Source organism: Anneissia japonica, unplaced genomic scaffold (genome assembly GCF_011630105.1).
Source record: "Anneissia japonica isolate Jap-2015-1 unplaced genomic scaffold, ASM1163010v1 scaffold426_len1935630_cov189, whole genome shotgun sequence".
NCBI classification, from domain to species: Eukaryota; Metazoa; Echinodermata; class Crinoidea; order Comatulida; family Comatulidae; genus Anneissia; species Anneissia japonica.
The window spans coordinates 1,107,910-1,124,348 of NW_022713172.1; the positions used below are offsets into that span (position 1 = coordinate 1,107,910).

The 16,439-nt window shown below is 35.1% G+C and overlaps 1 protein-coding gene across 1 annotated transcript in view; it reads left to right on the forward strand.

The window, feature by feature from the left end:
- Positions 1 to 16,439, forward strand: part of LOC117108312 (deleted in malignant brain tumors 1 protein-like) — a 34,610-nt gene that overhangs the window by 9,197 nt on the left and 8,974 nt on the right. Inside the window, exons 7-26 of the mRNA XM_033250289.1 lie at positions 182 to 295; positions 494 to 607; positions 869 to 982; positions 1,555 to 1,668; positions 2,229 to 2,342; positions 3,353 to 3,463; positions 3,804 to 3,917; positions 4,898 to 5,020; positions 5,404 to 5,517; positions 8,998 to 9,111; positions 10,107 to 10,220; positions 10,671 to 10,985; positions 11,255 to 11,566; positions 12,441 to 12,761; positions 13,046 to 13,354; positions 13,701 to 13,837; positions 13,929 to 14,100; positions 14,379 to 14,699; positions 14,907 to 15,218; positions 15,891 to 16,199. Coding sequence (XP_033106180.1) covers positions 182 to 295; positions 494 to 607; positions 869 to 982; positions 1,555 to 1,668; positions 2,229 to 2,342; positions 3,353 to 3,463; positions 3,804 to 3,917; positions 4,898 to 5,020; positions 5,404 to 5,517; positions 8,998 to 9,111; positions 10,107 to 10,220; positions 10,671 to 10,985; positions 11,255 to 11,566; positions 12,441 to 12,761; positions 13,046 to 13,354; positions 13,701 to 13,837; positions 13,929 to 14,100; positions 14,379 to 14,699; positions 14,907 to 15,218; positions 15,891 to 16,199 — 3,768 coding nt within the window. The remainder of the gene's footprint in view (positions 1 to 181; positions 296 to 493; positions 608 to 868; positions 983 to 1,554; positions 1,669 to 2,228; positions 2,343 to 3,352; positions 3,464 to 3,803; positions 3,918 to 4,897; positions 5,021 to 5,403; positions 5,518 to 8,997; positions 9,112 to 10,106; positions 10,221 to 10,670; positions 10,986 to 11,254; positions 11,567 to 12,440; positions 12,762 to 13,045; positions 13,355 to 13,700; positions 13,838 to 13,928; positions 14,101 to 14,378; positions 14,700 to 14,906; positions 15,219 to 15,890; positions 16,200 to 16,439) is intronic.

Sequence of the window (16,439 nt, forward strand, 5' to 3'; positions counted from 1 at the left end):
TAAAAGGTGGTGACACAGCAGCACTATGTAGTGACAGACAGATAGTAGATTACAAAGCTTTTACTACTGCTGACAAATAAAGTGGGTTGTTGATTGCTCTGAAACCAACATAAGCTATGCAGCAGATGTAGTTTTACAGTCTTGATCTAGGCATTCATCGAATTGGGGTTTTATTTTACAGAAATAGATGAATGCTCGTCAAATCCATGTAAAAACGAAGCGGCGTGCACTCACTCGATCGGTGCATTTGAATGTCAATGTCTCCCAGGTTATAGCGGAACGATATGCGAAATTGGTAAGACGCCTCGTAATAAAAAAATTATTTTTACTGATTGATTAAAAAATATGTTTTAATCAACTATGGAATTACCTAATTTTGTATCTACTGCATACCGTACTTTTTATGTATTCATTACGTATGTGAAACATATTATTTTTAAATTAGTTTCACTATTAGGTTTGATTAATACGTTAATATTTACTTTTTTTGTAGATATAGATGAGTGTGGCTCAAGCCCATGTGAAAACCAAGGAATATGTGCTGATTCAATAAATGCGTTTACGTGCAACTGTCTACCTGGGTTTACGGGTGACTTTTGTGAAATAAGTGTGTATATTTGATTACCTCTCTCATTTTTTGTCACCTCTCTCATTTTTTGTCATTTTCTGAAACGTATCTATTTTTAAAAGTAAATAAATTATTTTGGAATGAATTTAAGAACATAAATAAATCCTTGAATATCTAGTCAATGAATGTTAATACTGTATAACATAGTACAGCATAAATAGGCTTGAATTACTTCCTTTAATATTTGACAATAATTTGTAAATTGTTTTGTTTTTTCTTCAACCTCAATGCGCTTTGCAGATAGTGACGAGTGTGAGTCGGCACCGTGTAAGAACGGAGGTGTTTGCGTTGACAGTGTCAATGGCTTCCATTGTGAATGTGCTAGTGGGTTCACACATTTGTTTTGTGGGACAGGTATGTTACCTGAACGCTTAGACAAACATTTCACTTTTCAAGGTTGCTGATTCGTCCTCCTTTGTGTTCATTAGTGTCTTCAACAAGTTTACAGTGGTTTATAATTAGTCAAATCATAGATATACATCCATGATTAAATTTATCATTACAATCATTGTTCTGCTGTTTATGCAGACGCTTTATAGTAAGCCACTGAGAATTTCGTTGGAATTTCAAATCCGTTTGGATGCAATAGATTCCACACATTATGGGAGTATTTGAAGCGCACACGTGAAACAGTGATCTTTATTGTAAAAAATAACAGAATGTATATTAAAAATTCGTCTTTAAATACAAACAAAAGCAATAATAATTACACAATCAAAATCTTAAATTACAAGAAGAGACCTCCGAATAGACCGGTACTTTAAAAAAATATATATATATATATATGAAGAGGGTTCAACGAGAATGAACAATTTAGAAAGAAAACTGGAAACGATCGATTAGATTTTTAGAACACATTATTATATAATTATTATATATGGATAGTGTTTAGTACTTACATAATATGTCTACTTGATTGTGTGCAGACATCAATGAATGCAGCTCGAATCCATGTCTCAATGGAGCTGAGTGCTATGACCAAGTTGACGGTTACAACTGCACGTGCTTGGAAGGCTACACCGGCAATACATGTGGAATAGGTAGGCCTATGCAACCAAAAAATCGTTTTTAAGTGATCAGATTTTTTTGATTTGATTTGATTTATTCGCATCTCATATAAAAAACAGTACAATCATTAAAACAATACACAATATAAAAGGCATAAAATTCATTTGAAAAAGTTACCAAAAAAAAAACAAGCAAAAGGCCAGTACAAAGTCCAAGAAGATTGATGGAGGAATTGAGGAATTAATACAAAGGAGATGCAAGGATAGCCCAAAAAAGTCCTAAAAAGGTCTTATTTCCATTGGGGTCTTTATGACGAAAAACCAAGAAGGTCGAAGGCAGCATCAAAAGAAATTTCAAGCCAAATTAAAAACGAAAAAGAAAAAACAAAATGAAAAAGTAGAAAGGTTCAAAAAGATTAATAAAAAACCACCGAAGCAGATAACATTATATTATTGCCACAACACAAACAAAATGTTTGCATGGAATTATGCAATCTAAATTGTACACTAAAATATAATAGGCCTAAACATTAATGAAAAATTACACATTATAATTTATTTTTAAATTATGTTTATTTTCACATTTCTTATAGATGTAGACGAATGCCAGTCAAACCCGTGTTCAGCTAATGGAATTTGCAGAGACGAAATTGCTGGTTTTACCTGTCAATGCAACAATGGCTTCACTGGAGAGCTCTGTGAAATAGGTACTAATGTAATGTAAGACTGAAAGTGATATACATAATAGGGAGTTTACGACGTACCATACCTACTTTTCCGACCCAAGTTCTGAGCTGCTTTATTTTGTTTTATTTGTTTGGTGACACTACACCTTTGTATCGGTGTCACTCACAGTCAGTGGTGCGGTTATACAAAATACACAATATCAGTGGCGGATCCGGGGGGGGGTGGGGTTCAAGGGGTTCGGACGAACCCCCCTCTGTGAAGAAACGTAACAAAATACTACTGGGTCCTGGCTTACAAAAGGCATGCTCACCTATAGGTTGGCAAATCGCAAATTAGGCTTAACCCAACTAGCATTCAATTAAAATACAATTAAAAACACTGTTTTTTGGCTCGACGTCGTATTTATGTAAGAAAGTGTGTTCTTCAGGCCTATCGGTTCTCGATCTATAAGAAAGACTACGTATCCAACAACTCAATATTTTTGGAATATAGGCCTAATACGGTAATGTATTGACTATATATTTGATTTTCTTCTATGGTATAGGCATAAGAATGAGATAAAATCACCTGACCTTTTTTTTAAGAGGGGTAAAACCTTGAATTTTGAAGAAATTAAAAGACACCTCAGAAGTAGGGAAAGCTCATTTCCGGCCATCTTGGAATCTTGGAATCAAAAAATGGGTTTCGTAATTGAGGGATAGAAAAGAGAAAATATTTAAGAACTGGGGAAAAGGTGGAAAAGGGGTGGTTATGCGACTTTTTTACCCAGAAGTATTTGAAAATCTGTATCTCTTTAAACCGTTTCCGAGTTCTTCGCCAATCCTTTTGAGGCAATTTTACAACATATCAAAATATTTCTCTCTCCGGAGCCTAGGCTTAAAGGATTTTTGCCGTCTAACCTATATGTGACCTAAATGAACTGTATTCAGTGTGTCTATTACATACAGTAGGCCTATATATTTACAATTTTCCTTCACCGATATATTCACATTGAGGGAAACAATATCTGTTTGTTTCTTTGTGTTGGCAGACCACAACGAGTGTTTGTCTTCCCCGTGTTTGCATGGGCTTTGCAGTGATGAGATCAATAGCTTTAATTGCACTTGTGATATCGGCTTTGAAGGCATTATTTGCGACACAGGTATGCTATCTCTGCTTTATTGCTATAGGCCTATATTATTTTATTGTCGTCATTATTATTACATCGTCATCATCATTATCATAATCATTTACAATACAATTGTTATTATTTTATCTATAATAGGTGGGCAAATATACAACAAAACAATCATAGTTTTTTGGGGGTTTTTTTGACAAGTAGTAGGGTTATTCTCATCCATTCTTTTTTTAATTCATTGTAACACTATGTTTTTATACAAGTCTTAAATTATTAGCTGAAGCAAAATAATGTTGCCATTTATGAACTGACCACTATAAGCTCATACTATTTTCCTTTTCTCAACTGCATTTGCATTGTTCAGATATTAATGAATGTTTGTCTAACCCTTGCCAACACGATGGAGTTTGCATCGAGGGTATTGGCCAATTTACCTGTGATTGTCCATTCGGATTTGATGGAAGGTTATGTGAAAACGGTAAACGTACATTAACTTATATCCACAATACAAAACAGCGCCCCCTTTCCCTATCCTGCTTCACAGCTTCATCCTAGTTATTGCAATCTGATAAAAAAATAAATAAATAAAAATAGTGTATGGATATTAACAGTTATTTAGACGCCTATTGCTTTCAGAGGCAACTCTCCAATGCATTACAGTACACTGTAAAAACATCGTGAATGATTTAAATGCAAAGCATTTTGTCCTGTCCTTGGTGACACGTTTAACATCTAAACGTGTATAGACATAACTAGATGTGCTTAGGACCTTACTTGTTTAAAATTAAATGTGCTGAGGTATTTGTCATCATGATGTCAAATACCTAAACCTAAACACATTAAGCCTGGCCTAAACACGTTTGGCTTTTAATCGTGTCCCCCAAAATGGAACAAAGTTGTTTTTAACTGTGTAGGCCCGTTTTATGTTTTAGTTCAACTTTATGAGCTTCAATGTTATAATTTTGTTGCAATATCAATTCTACTAACGCTACATTTAGGTAAACCCTGGTGTCTCTATTCCCTAACGTACATTTATGGTTTCCGACTTATAGTCATCGGTTGAAATATAAATTAAATCAAGCCGATCAATGTTTGTTGTGATCTTCTTCGAACTGTAATTTGTAAATCTGAAACCATAAGTAGGCCTATAACTTAACTCTGTGTCGAACTGCATAAATCGAGTACTAGACTGGGTGTGTTAGGCTCCAAATCCAATAAAACTTACTGATGCCAAAATCACCATCAGTAATATTTGGGTCTGTTTTAACTTCAAACCATTTCTTTATCTTGCTATGTGATTAAGTTTTTCTATTGTTTAATATTTCTTCACTCTGCGTTTCGCTCTTCCTTTATTATCTTTTGTCATTATTTTTACTATTATTTTTAATTTAGTTTGCAATGTATTGCAATACGTTTTTTTCTGTTGCCACATTTCAATACATTTTAATAATTCTCTAGATGTCGATAATTGTTCCGATCAACCTTGTTTTAATGGAGGCACTTGTCTGAACAGAAGAGGTCTTGATATTGGATTCGAGTGTACATGCGCATCTGGATTTAGTGGACCTACCTGCCAAACAAGTACGACAATCTATTATTGCCTATGTCTGTTATTTCCATATTTTTAGGCCTATTCTAACCTTTATTCAGAATGCATAAAAAACATGCAAAATCACGTAAAAACGAAACAACGATGACTAATAATAGAAAGTAGGCAATGGCTTAGTGCACCCAATACTTAATTCTGATTGGATGTTATTGTATTTATGGAATAGATTAGGACAATGACATCCAAACAATAACCACTGTCTAGAAAATAATAAACTATTATTATAACTGAATTCAAATTATTTAGGCCTATATTTTGTTTCTGTTCTGTATGTATATTTTGTTGGTAACTGAATAAATGAAATGAAAATTAAATATGTGTTTGTTCAGAAGTGTAGCAATATCTTTTTTTCCAGATATAAATGAATGCGCGTCGAATCCGTGCCAAAATGGCGGTAGATGCCACGACTGGATTAACGACTACCAATGCGACTGTGTACAAGGCTATTCAGGAAAGTCTTGTGAAACAGGTAGCCTCTCCTAAAATTATTTCTTTTTGTTATTTCATTACCTGATTTCTCCATTATAGCTATGTTATTAATCAGGTGGAATACTTTCAAATTATGTAGAAGGGTAAACATATAGTTACAGTAGATGAGAAAATGAAATTTATAGTTACCAGAAAATTCTTTTAAATAATATTGTTCTTCAATTACAATAATTTAACTTATACATTTCTGTATATTTTGATTATTTGAAGAGCTTTGATTTCAAGAGAATTTTATATTATTATAAATTTAGTTGTTCTCCCCATAAACGGTTTTATTTTTTGGTCTTTAATTTAATTTAGAAATATAGAATTTATTAATTCGGTGCATTAAATGCATGCGTAGGCCTAACAGCATTGAGTAAAGTCTTTGTTTTTACGTTTAATTTAAAAGGGATATACTCAAAAAACTTTTAGCGTTCAATTTTTATGAGAGATTAGTGAAAGTTATACAAATTATATTATAAAAATGCAATTAATGACACATATTACTGTATATCCCAATGGGGTTACTGTCAGCAACTATCCAGATATTATACAAATAATTAATGTTTACGAGCGCAATGGAAGAATATTTTCCATTCTTGGAAAGATCATGGAGCTATAATAGCTCCATGGAAAGATTGACAGTTCCATTCGACGAGGCGAAGCCGAGTGGAATCATAGAGAGTCGAATGGGACAGTCAATCTTTCAACGAATGAAAATATTATTTCCATTGCACGAATAAAAATCATTCATTATTTGTATTATAACACATCTAAAATACATTCTTTTCATTTGATATTTTATAAAATCTACTTTTTTTTTAATCGAGATTCTTGTTATCTGATATATATATATATATATATATAAAAAACTATCCCTTTTCGAAGTGAAACAGTCCAGGGTCTTTTTAACCAATCAACAGACTGTATTATTATTAGGTTGAAGTCATGTCGTATCCTAGGCGCCGTGCAATGTACGGGGCGCCGTTTGGGACATTGCCATTTATGTCTTTAAATATGCATTTGTTACAGAACTAATTATGTACCACATAATCATTACTGTCAAAATATTATGTGTACATAATTAATTCTGTTGTTACAGAAATAATTATTTACCACAGAATTATTACTATCAAACTATTATGTGTACATAATTAATTCTGTTGTTACAGAAATAATTATGTACCACAGAATTATTACTGTCAAACGTTTCTGTGTACAGAATTAATTCTGTGTTAACAGAAATAATTATGTACTACAGAATTATAACTTTCTAACTATTATGTAGTACAGAATCAATTCTGTACTACGTAATTTTTGTTTCTGTCACCACAGAATGTTCTCACAGAAAATATTCTGTGCAGTACAGAAACAATTTTGTCCGCACAGAATTATTTCTGTGCACTCAATATTCAAATTAGAAGGTGGAGTTTTCATCAAACGTCCAATAGAATCATTATTCTTTAGAGACTAAGGCAATCGCGGGTTTTTGGTGTGCCATACTTGATTGATAGTCGTGTTATGATATAGAACAGTAATCCATTAGTTCCTTTCCTTTCATCATCAAACACAACCTACTTTCATGCGGGAAAAATACTGTATATAACAATCGTACTGTTTACTGTTTACTGTTTACTGTTTACTGTTTACTGTTTACTGTGTACTGTTTACTGTTTATGAATAATAATTGAATGTTATTATTTCAGAATACATTATTATTTAAGACGGAGTTGCTATAGTCATTACAACCATGGAGGTATAATTATTATACCTCCATGTTAAACAACTTCATGATTAAATTAAATTTTAATATTAATTAATAGTATACATTTAGATGGTATACATTTAGAAGGCTCAACATCCAATTTTGTAACTGCAGTTTATTTGATCCAAGAATTAAGTGAAAAATATATAAAAAGTTGAAAAGTTGTCCATGAGATGAAACCAACTATCTGAGATGTGACCTCAACGGTGTTTTGGGAATTATTTTCAACCAAAAGGCCCGGATTGGTCACTTCTTTTCTTATGCATTCCAACCAATATACACAAATCCGGCTGTCAATGAAGATTGTCGATGGAATAAAGTATTACTCCCAAGCCTTTTATTTACCTGGTAGTACGTATACTGACAATTAAAGGAGAATTAATATATACAGTAAATTTTCAAGTATGGTAAAAAATAACAACAACTTAAAGACTAAATTCGAGTAATAAATACCATGACACTACATTATTGTAAGTATTATAAGAGTTTATAATTACGTAGATAATAAACAATGACGTATATCAACAATACGGACTACAATCTATCACAGACCCTATTAATTATTATTAGGTCTCCCTCCAACTAAAGACCATTACGGTATTGGGACCGGGGTTTCCGCGGTCTTTAGCAGCTTTGGTCTCCAATTAAAAAATGTAAAGATAAAAGACATTTGTGAATTTGGCACCACAGAAAAGTGGTCTTTAATTGAAAGTGTTCTCTAATTTGAGGGGTCAAGTCTAATTGGAGGGGTCAAGTAATAAATACCAACTTCACAAATGTCGTTTATATTTATTATTCTATAATTAGAGACCAAAGCTGCTGAAGACCATGGAAACCCCGGTCCCAAATGTGGTCTTTAAGTGGAGGGAGACCTGTATTGTATACGCAGCAGTGTGGTATCTAACAAAATTAATGTTATCATATACAGTATTGATTTTCACATGGAAGTAGACTGTGTTTGTAAATCAAAGGAAAGAAACTAATAATGTAAATAATATAACTACTGTAGGCCTAGTACTAATAATAATACATGCATACTATTAAAAAAAATATAGTAATTAACAGACACTTAAATGAATAGGCCCTACATATGAATATTATCATACGGCATTTGTTTCTACATGGAAGCATAGAGTAGGATGTGTTTGTGAATAAAAGGGGGCGGGGGGAAGAAATAGTGGTTTACTCTATATGAAGCACTATCAATCAAGTATGGCACAGCTGAAAACCCACAAACTGTCTTAGTCTCAAAGGACTTTTGACAGTATTGGACATGGATGATTTTATTGGATGTTTGATGGAAACCCTTCTAATTTGCTTAGTGAGTGAAAAGAAATAATTCTGTGCAGTGCAGAAATAATTCTGTGCGGATAGAATTATTTCTGTAACAACAGACTGCCTAATTTAAAGACATAAATAGCAATGTTCCAAACGGCGCCCAGTAAAATGGACGTCACTTTATGGATTTAATCTTTCGAAAAAAAATCTTCGTTTCATAGGCACCTGCAATGTACAAAGACGGATGGAAGTAAAAATGCACGGTGGAACTAACTTTCTTTTCTTTCGAAATGGGATTAATAACCAATGTCACGTGATACAAAATTCACCAATCAAGTGACAAGGATCACACACAAGGTGTGTTATGACAAATAATTCATATCTTAATGCACAATGCGTTTATTAATTTAAAAACAAATCCAATTACTATTGTAGAAATTGATGAATGTAATTCACATCCGTGCCTAAACCGTGGTTCCTGTATCGACCATGTCAACGGGTTCTCATGTATTTGTAAAGATGGATTTTCTGGGACAGTTTGCCAAACAAGTGAGTACATGTTCTTTATAGGACGCTAGTTTGTAATCTTATCGCTGTAGTGTGTATTTGCATGTCTACATTTCACTTACTGTTCAATACAATCGTAATTTATTCTTTATCTTAATTTATCATAAATAAAATGCATTTAGAAGGAAATGAAATTTAATAAATAATGCCAACGTCAGAAATGGTTGTATCCTCAGTGGTCGATATAATAGAAATAGTTTTCGGCATAGCAAATCAGTTACCGTATTCAATTTCGTCTGTTGCTACGAAAGCCATCGTGGACCAATAACAGGCACAAGTTCACAATATACGAAATTCACATAAAGATGAAAGATTACCACATTGGAAAATACTCCTAATGAGGACCAAATTTGAGATGGGTCAAGAGAAATGGAATATGCGAGTTTCAAAGAGAAAGAAAGTTGAAGAAAAACGAGAACTTGGTTCGACATGCCAAGTTCAGGGATAGTTTCATCCCTTGTGACATTAAGGCACTAAAAATTATAGTATTTAAATAATTTTTTTGTATGTATTGTAGGCGTGCACATTTTGTGTACAGTATGTATTTGCGGCATTACACAGAGCCAACTCAAATTCTATGTATGATTTGTACATTGATAAATAAAATTAGATTGTATATTGAATTGTTATGATTGATATAATTAGTATACTTATTATATTAATAATATCAATGCCCCTTTTGTCCAAGCCAATAGTACGGACACAATATGGTGTACTACAGCTACAAGTACTCAAGAGAACCCCAATTGACATTGTTTTTGATTCAATTTAAGTTATATTTGTAACCAGAATAGAACATCGTTCCTTCGGTTCCACAGTTTTTGCCAGTAAAAACACTTCTGTTAGACCAGGTAGCTTTAAAGCAATAAACACGTTTTGAATGTTTGATAATGTACTTAACATTGTTTTGTATTACCACATGATCACTGTATCAAATAAGAAATCAACACATATATTTTCATTTTTTTGTTTGATAGATTTGAATGAATGTTTGTCTAGTCCATGTTTAAATGGAGGGCATTGCATAGACGGAGACGGGTTTTTCGTTTGTTCATGTGAAGGTGGCTACAACGGGAATCGATGTGAGCTAGGTGAGGGCGCTACAATAGAATTGTAGGTCTACATAAATGCCTGTTGCCCAAAATGATTAGATTGGATTCATTTGGTGTAGGCCTAAATTTTCTAAGAAAACCTAATAAAGTCCCAAGAAGACTTATTACCAGTGGGAGATCGTCTGTCTGGTAGTGATTGGTCAGTACACTGGGAGACAATCCCCTACTCTTTTCCGAAGAGCGTACTGCATTTTTTAACGTGCACATAGGCCACATTACACTCGGGACCAATGGCAAACACATGATCCGAATGACGGTGCGCTATTGGAACTTATTTCTATTATTTTTTATTTTGTTTTCACTTAAACAACTTATAATAATTATTTAATATTTCTTTACTCAAGAAATAAACATGTTTAGTTTCGAAATTAATCCCCTTTATTGATTGAAAAACTTTCGTAAGAATAATTGTGTATTCTCCATTCACAGGTAGCGTACAATTAGTCAATGGTACAAGTCCATATGATGGTAGAGTCGAGATATTTTACAACAATGAATGGGGGACTGTATGCAACACATCGTGGGACTTAAATGAGGCCAGGGTTGTGTGTCGTCAGATAAGCTCACCTGGTGCTATGCGAGCTTTCGGGGTATCTCCGTACGGTGCCGGGAGTGGAACTATTGTCCTTGATGACGTCACTTGCTCCGGCTATGAGGAAAACCTGGGGGATTGTCAGCGTAAGGGAACCGGTGTTAATAACTGCAACCACGAACAGGACGCTGGAGTGCAATGTTTACTTGGCAGTGCGTATCATGTGATATATTTATTTAATGGCTCTTGTACCTAAGCTTGACGTAATCATGATGCCTCACACTATTTGGAGACATCTTTAGCAAAAATTTCGTAAAGTTTATATAACAATTAATGAAACACATTTCGAGAAATTGTCAGTGCAAAGCGCTCATTCGACACAAGCAACGGCCATTCGTTTGGTACGATGTTTGTTTTTACCTATATGTATTACTTATTGATAACTTGTTTATCAAGTGTTTTACCTTCTATTTTTATTCAGTTCGTCTCGTTGGGGGCACAAGCAGTTTAGAAGGAAGAGTTGAGGTTTATCGGAACAATGGTTGGGGCACTGTATGTGATGATGACTGGGATATCACCGACGCTTACGTTGTATGTCGTGAACTGGGATTTGCAGGGGCCCTAGAGGCCGTTAGTGGTGGAAGCCGCTTTGAACGAGGGACTGGGGATATTCTCCTTGACAACGTAGCCTGCTTTGGAAACGAAACTCGACTGGTTAACTGTGGTCACACAGAACATGGTATTCAGCACTGTGATCATAATGAAGACGCTGGAGTGATTTGTATAAATTCTTGTAAGTTAAACTAGCCTACCGTAAAACCACCTCTTCAGTTTTCAAATTGAAAAAAAATGCCCAAATGGGCTTCTTTTCAAGATAGCCTTCTTCTTTTCGATAGCACTGTACGTGAATTTTAAAGAAACAAAATACATTTAAAACACGCTTGGTTTATAGTTCAGGTGATTTATTACTCCATGATACAGTTGATTTTACAGTAGCCTCATTTATTGTTTTATAGTAATAATTCCAAAAATTTACAGCATTCATTTTGAAAAGAAGTCCGGCTCTTTACTTTGCAAAAGTGGCTTCGAAAAAAACCCATCCAAAGTTCGCAAAAAAAGAAGCCAGGGCTTTAATTCGAGGTTTTACGGTACATTATTTATTGATAGTCAGTTTAATAATAATGACAATAGTGATGGTTTTAATAATATTAAATAATAATAATAATAATAGTTAATTTTTAATTAATAATATTCTGAATTGTAAAATGTTCATACTGTCACAACCAAATTAACTAATGCCACAGAACTAATGCCACAGCGCCATCGAACATTGCTTGTTGTGACAACTGATTGATTGATTGATTGGTTGATTAACTGACTGACCGACTATCCGACTGACTATCCAATTGGTCGATCGATCGATCAATCAATCGATTGATTGATTTGTAGGTCATGCACTTGCACGTTCAATACGATCACCAAGCATCCATGTATGATCTAGATAATTAATTAAGCCTGTCACAATCACACCACTAACTAAATCGTCATTGAAAAAATGTCTTCTAAATCACATCTTGTGGGATCTCTCCGGCCTAATTCCATAACGCTTGATACCTATCGTATACAGGCCTATTTCGCATTTCAGTTTTTGGTCATTTTCTCTTCAGCTTTGGTCCGGCTTGTAGATGGTCCTGTTCCTTATGAGGGCAGAGTAGAGGTTAACATCGCCGGAGAGTGGGGAACTGTATGTGACCACATGTGGGATTTGCCAGACGCCCAGGTTGTCTGTCGCCAGCTGGGATACCCAAGTGCTATTGCGGCTCCCTGTGGAGCCGTTTATGGTGAAGGTAGCGGCAGTATAATTATGGATAACGTCAGATGTTCTGGTCAAGAAACACAATTAGTACAGTGCCCTCAGGGTATACCGAATCAGCACCATCATACGTGTGGACATAATGAAGATGCAAGTGTAGTTTGTGTTAATAACAGTAAGTCATAGACCTATCATGGAGAAATTTTCTCCATGGACCTATTGTATAAGAATAATTGATTGCTGTAATTGATCGGTTGGTCGGTGGGTTCACTCACTTGCCCCACCATACATTTATCGGGAATTAACGACAGAAAATGAGCATTATCCATTTTGTGAAGTAGGAGACGACTTCTGTTGAAACTAACTTATTTCTAATCAAATTTCCTTTTGAGGGACGGACATAAACCTATCATACAGAAGAAATAACATACATATAATACAATTTTTGTGTTTGTGCAGTTCGTCTGGTTAATGGAAGTAAAGCAACAGAAGGACGCGTGGAAGTGTTCCTGAACGGACAATGGGGAACCATTTGTGACGATTACTTCGACATTGAAGATGCTCACGTTGTCTGTAGACAGCTAGGCTACTGGGAAGCAACATCTTTCCATGGAAATGCTCGCTTTGGCGAAGGAGGTTGGCCCATTCTCTTGGATAATTTACATTGTAATGGCAATGAGAGGAGAATATCAGATTGCGATCATTCAGGCCTTGGGGTTCATAACTGCTTCCATACCGAAGATATCAGCGTGGCTTGCAAGGTTCGAGGTACATCGGAGTTTTGTGTAGTATTGTTTTAATAATTAAATAATTATATATAATTAACGCATCCAGCAGACCGACTTGATAGCAAAGTCTCATTTTGTTGTGTGACCATGTAAAATCTACTCCATTCTAACTCACTGAATAATTGCAATTTCATACAAACTTACTGAGTCGTTGTGGTTCTCGTAAAAGAAAACCACAGTATAATTCATATTCGTATATTTTGTTAATTGTATTTGATTATAGAAGAATAAGTATTATGGCAACTTATTCGATTGTAAGGTCTTCAAAGATGCAAAAATCATCGTTTTTTTTGTTTGTTTTTTTGTTTGTTTCCTTTATGTTATAGTTCGCCTTGAAGGTGGACCTAGTGGCTCGGAGGGACGTGTTGAGTTGTACGTAGAAGGTGGATGGGGAACAGTATGTGATGACAATTGGGATCGCAATGATGGTGATGTCGTCTGCAGAGAGCTAGGATATCAACGGGTATGAGTATATTAATCATTACACGAGATTCTAACTTTAGTATCAATATGTATTTTTTTTTAAATTAATGTGGTAGCATTTTTGTTTATAGTCTGTACGTGTGACAACGCAAGCATCATTCGGCGTTGGCACTGGCTATATCATCCTGGACGATGTCGATTGCTCAGGTGTGGAAGACTCTCTTATAGATTGTGGACACCGTGGGCTTGGAACTCACAATTGTCAACACTCTGAAGATGCTGGTGTCGTCTGCCTTGCTAATGGTATGCGAAGATTTATGTACTTAAATGTCTTGATTATATTCTACCAGGGAACAGTGTAATTTCACTGTTCCCTGATTCTACCAAGAACACTGCTTGTGTAATTGGTACTTAATTAAAACATAATTTCATATCGAAAAAAAATGGATTATATAAGTAGATTCTATTCATCAACAAACACATGACATACCACCTACAAAACGAATGCGTAGGAAAACTACAACACAAACTCCAAATTAAATAATAACATGAACATTAATATATTAAATATTCTTCTTAAGATGTTGTGCGTCTTGTCGGTGGTTCTGTTGAAAGCGAAGGGCGAGTCGAAATCTTTCACGACGCCCAATGGGGAACAGTTTGCGATGACAGTTGGGATATAACGGATGCAACTGTGGCTTGTCGTCAGTTGGGATATTTACGTGCAATCGAAGCACCAGGAAGTGCCGTGTATGGGCCAGGAGAGCCTGGCTCTCCGATTTTCTTGGATGACGTAGCTTGTTCTGTGTCAGATATTGATCTTTTTGATTGCAGTCACCGAGGATTAGGTGTGCACAATTGCAACCATGGAGAAGACGCCGGTGCTGTTTGCATTGGAAGTTGTAAGGGCAATAATTTTTATTGAGGGAAAATTTATAATACGCCAATTTAAAAAGGCGCAGTTAGCTCTCAGTTATTTATAAATGTAGAATCACAGTATTTATTTATATTAGTAGGCCTTAATTAAACTTGTATTTATTTATATTCTCCAAAATTATTGTGAAGCATTGCTGTAATTTTTTATTTAATGAAATGAACTTACGTTTCAGCTATTATTCGATTAGTTGGAGGCACGCTCGAAAGTGAAGGTCGTGTTGAAATTTTATTGGACGGGCAATGGGGTACGGTTTGCGATGACGGATGGGATCAACTTGAAGCAAATGTCGTCTGCCAGCAGCTTGACTTCCCGGGTGCTATTTCAGCCGTCTCTGGGTCGGAATATGGCCAAGGTATTGGACCGATTCATTTAAATCAGGTGCAATGTACCGGTAACGAGCGAAGGCTAGATCGCTGTGACCATGTCGGTCAGACGTCTTCGTGCGGACACCATAACGACGCAGGAGTTATATGTCACCCAAGAGGTTTGTTATCATCTGGTTGTTTTAATTATTTCTCTCCTGAAAATAATAAAGATTATTATTATTATTATTATTATTATTATTATTATTATTATTATTATTATTATTATTATTATTATTATTATTATTATTATTATTTATTATTATTATTATATTATTATTATTATTACTATTATTATTGTTGTTATTGTTGTTGTTGTTGTTGTTGTTGTTGTTTGTAATTGTAGTTGCTGCTGTTGTTGCTTCTGATGCTGTTCTGTGTCCTGTTGCTTCTGTTGCTGATGCTGTTGTTGCTGCTGCTGTTGTTGCTTCTTCTGCTGCAGCTGCTGTTGTTGCTGCTGCTGTGCTGCTGCTTCGGCTGTTGTTGTTGCTGCTGCTTTTGCTGCCTCTGCTGTTGCTGCTGCTGCTGCTGATGCTGCTGTTGCTTCTAATGTTGTTGCTGCTTCTGCTGCTACTGTTGTTGTTGCTGCTGCTGTTGTTTCTGCAGTTGGTGTTACTGTTGCTGCTGATGCTGTTGCAGGCTGCTGCAGTGGCTGCTGCTGTCCTGTTGTTGCTGGGTCGTTGTTGTTGCTTGGTTGTTGCTGCTGGGATTTTGTTATTGCTGTTGTCGTTTTTAGGTAGGCATATTATGATTATTAAACAATATACCTTTGAATGTTTCATTTATCAATACAGTTCGCTTAGTTGGTGGCTTAAACTCATTTGACGGGCGTGTGGAATACTATTACAACGGTAGATGGGGAACTGTTTGTGATGATAACTGGGATCGCAGTGACGCGACTGTAGCATGTCGTGAGCTTGGCTTTGGATCCGCATTGGAAGCTACTAGGAGTGCAACCTTTGGTTCTGGTACTGGCATTATACAACTCGATGAAGTTCAGTGTCATGGATATGAAACAAACTTGGCTGCGTGCAATCATAACGGATGGGGGCAGCATAACTGCGGACATCACGAGGACGCAGGTGTCCGATGCGGACTTTCAGGTATGCAAAATAAAATACCGGTAGTCTTTCCGGTTATAATCGTATTGTTTATTATTCAAAATAAATTTAATTTACTTATCCCTTAATTAAACTTTGAATAAACAAGACAAGAAAATACGGTTTTTTTCAATTGACTGTTGCTGTTATGCTTCAATTGGTTTTCTATTTTTATTACACAGGAATTATACTCAAAATTTATATATATTATTTATCTCGCTTTTAAATAAGCGAAAAACAATA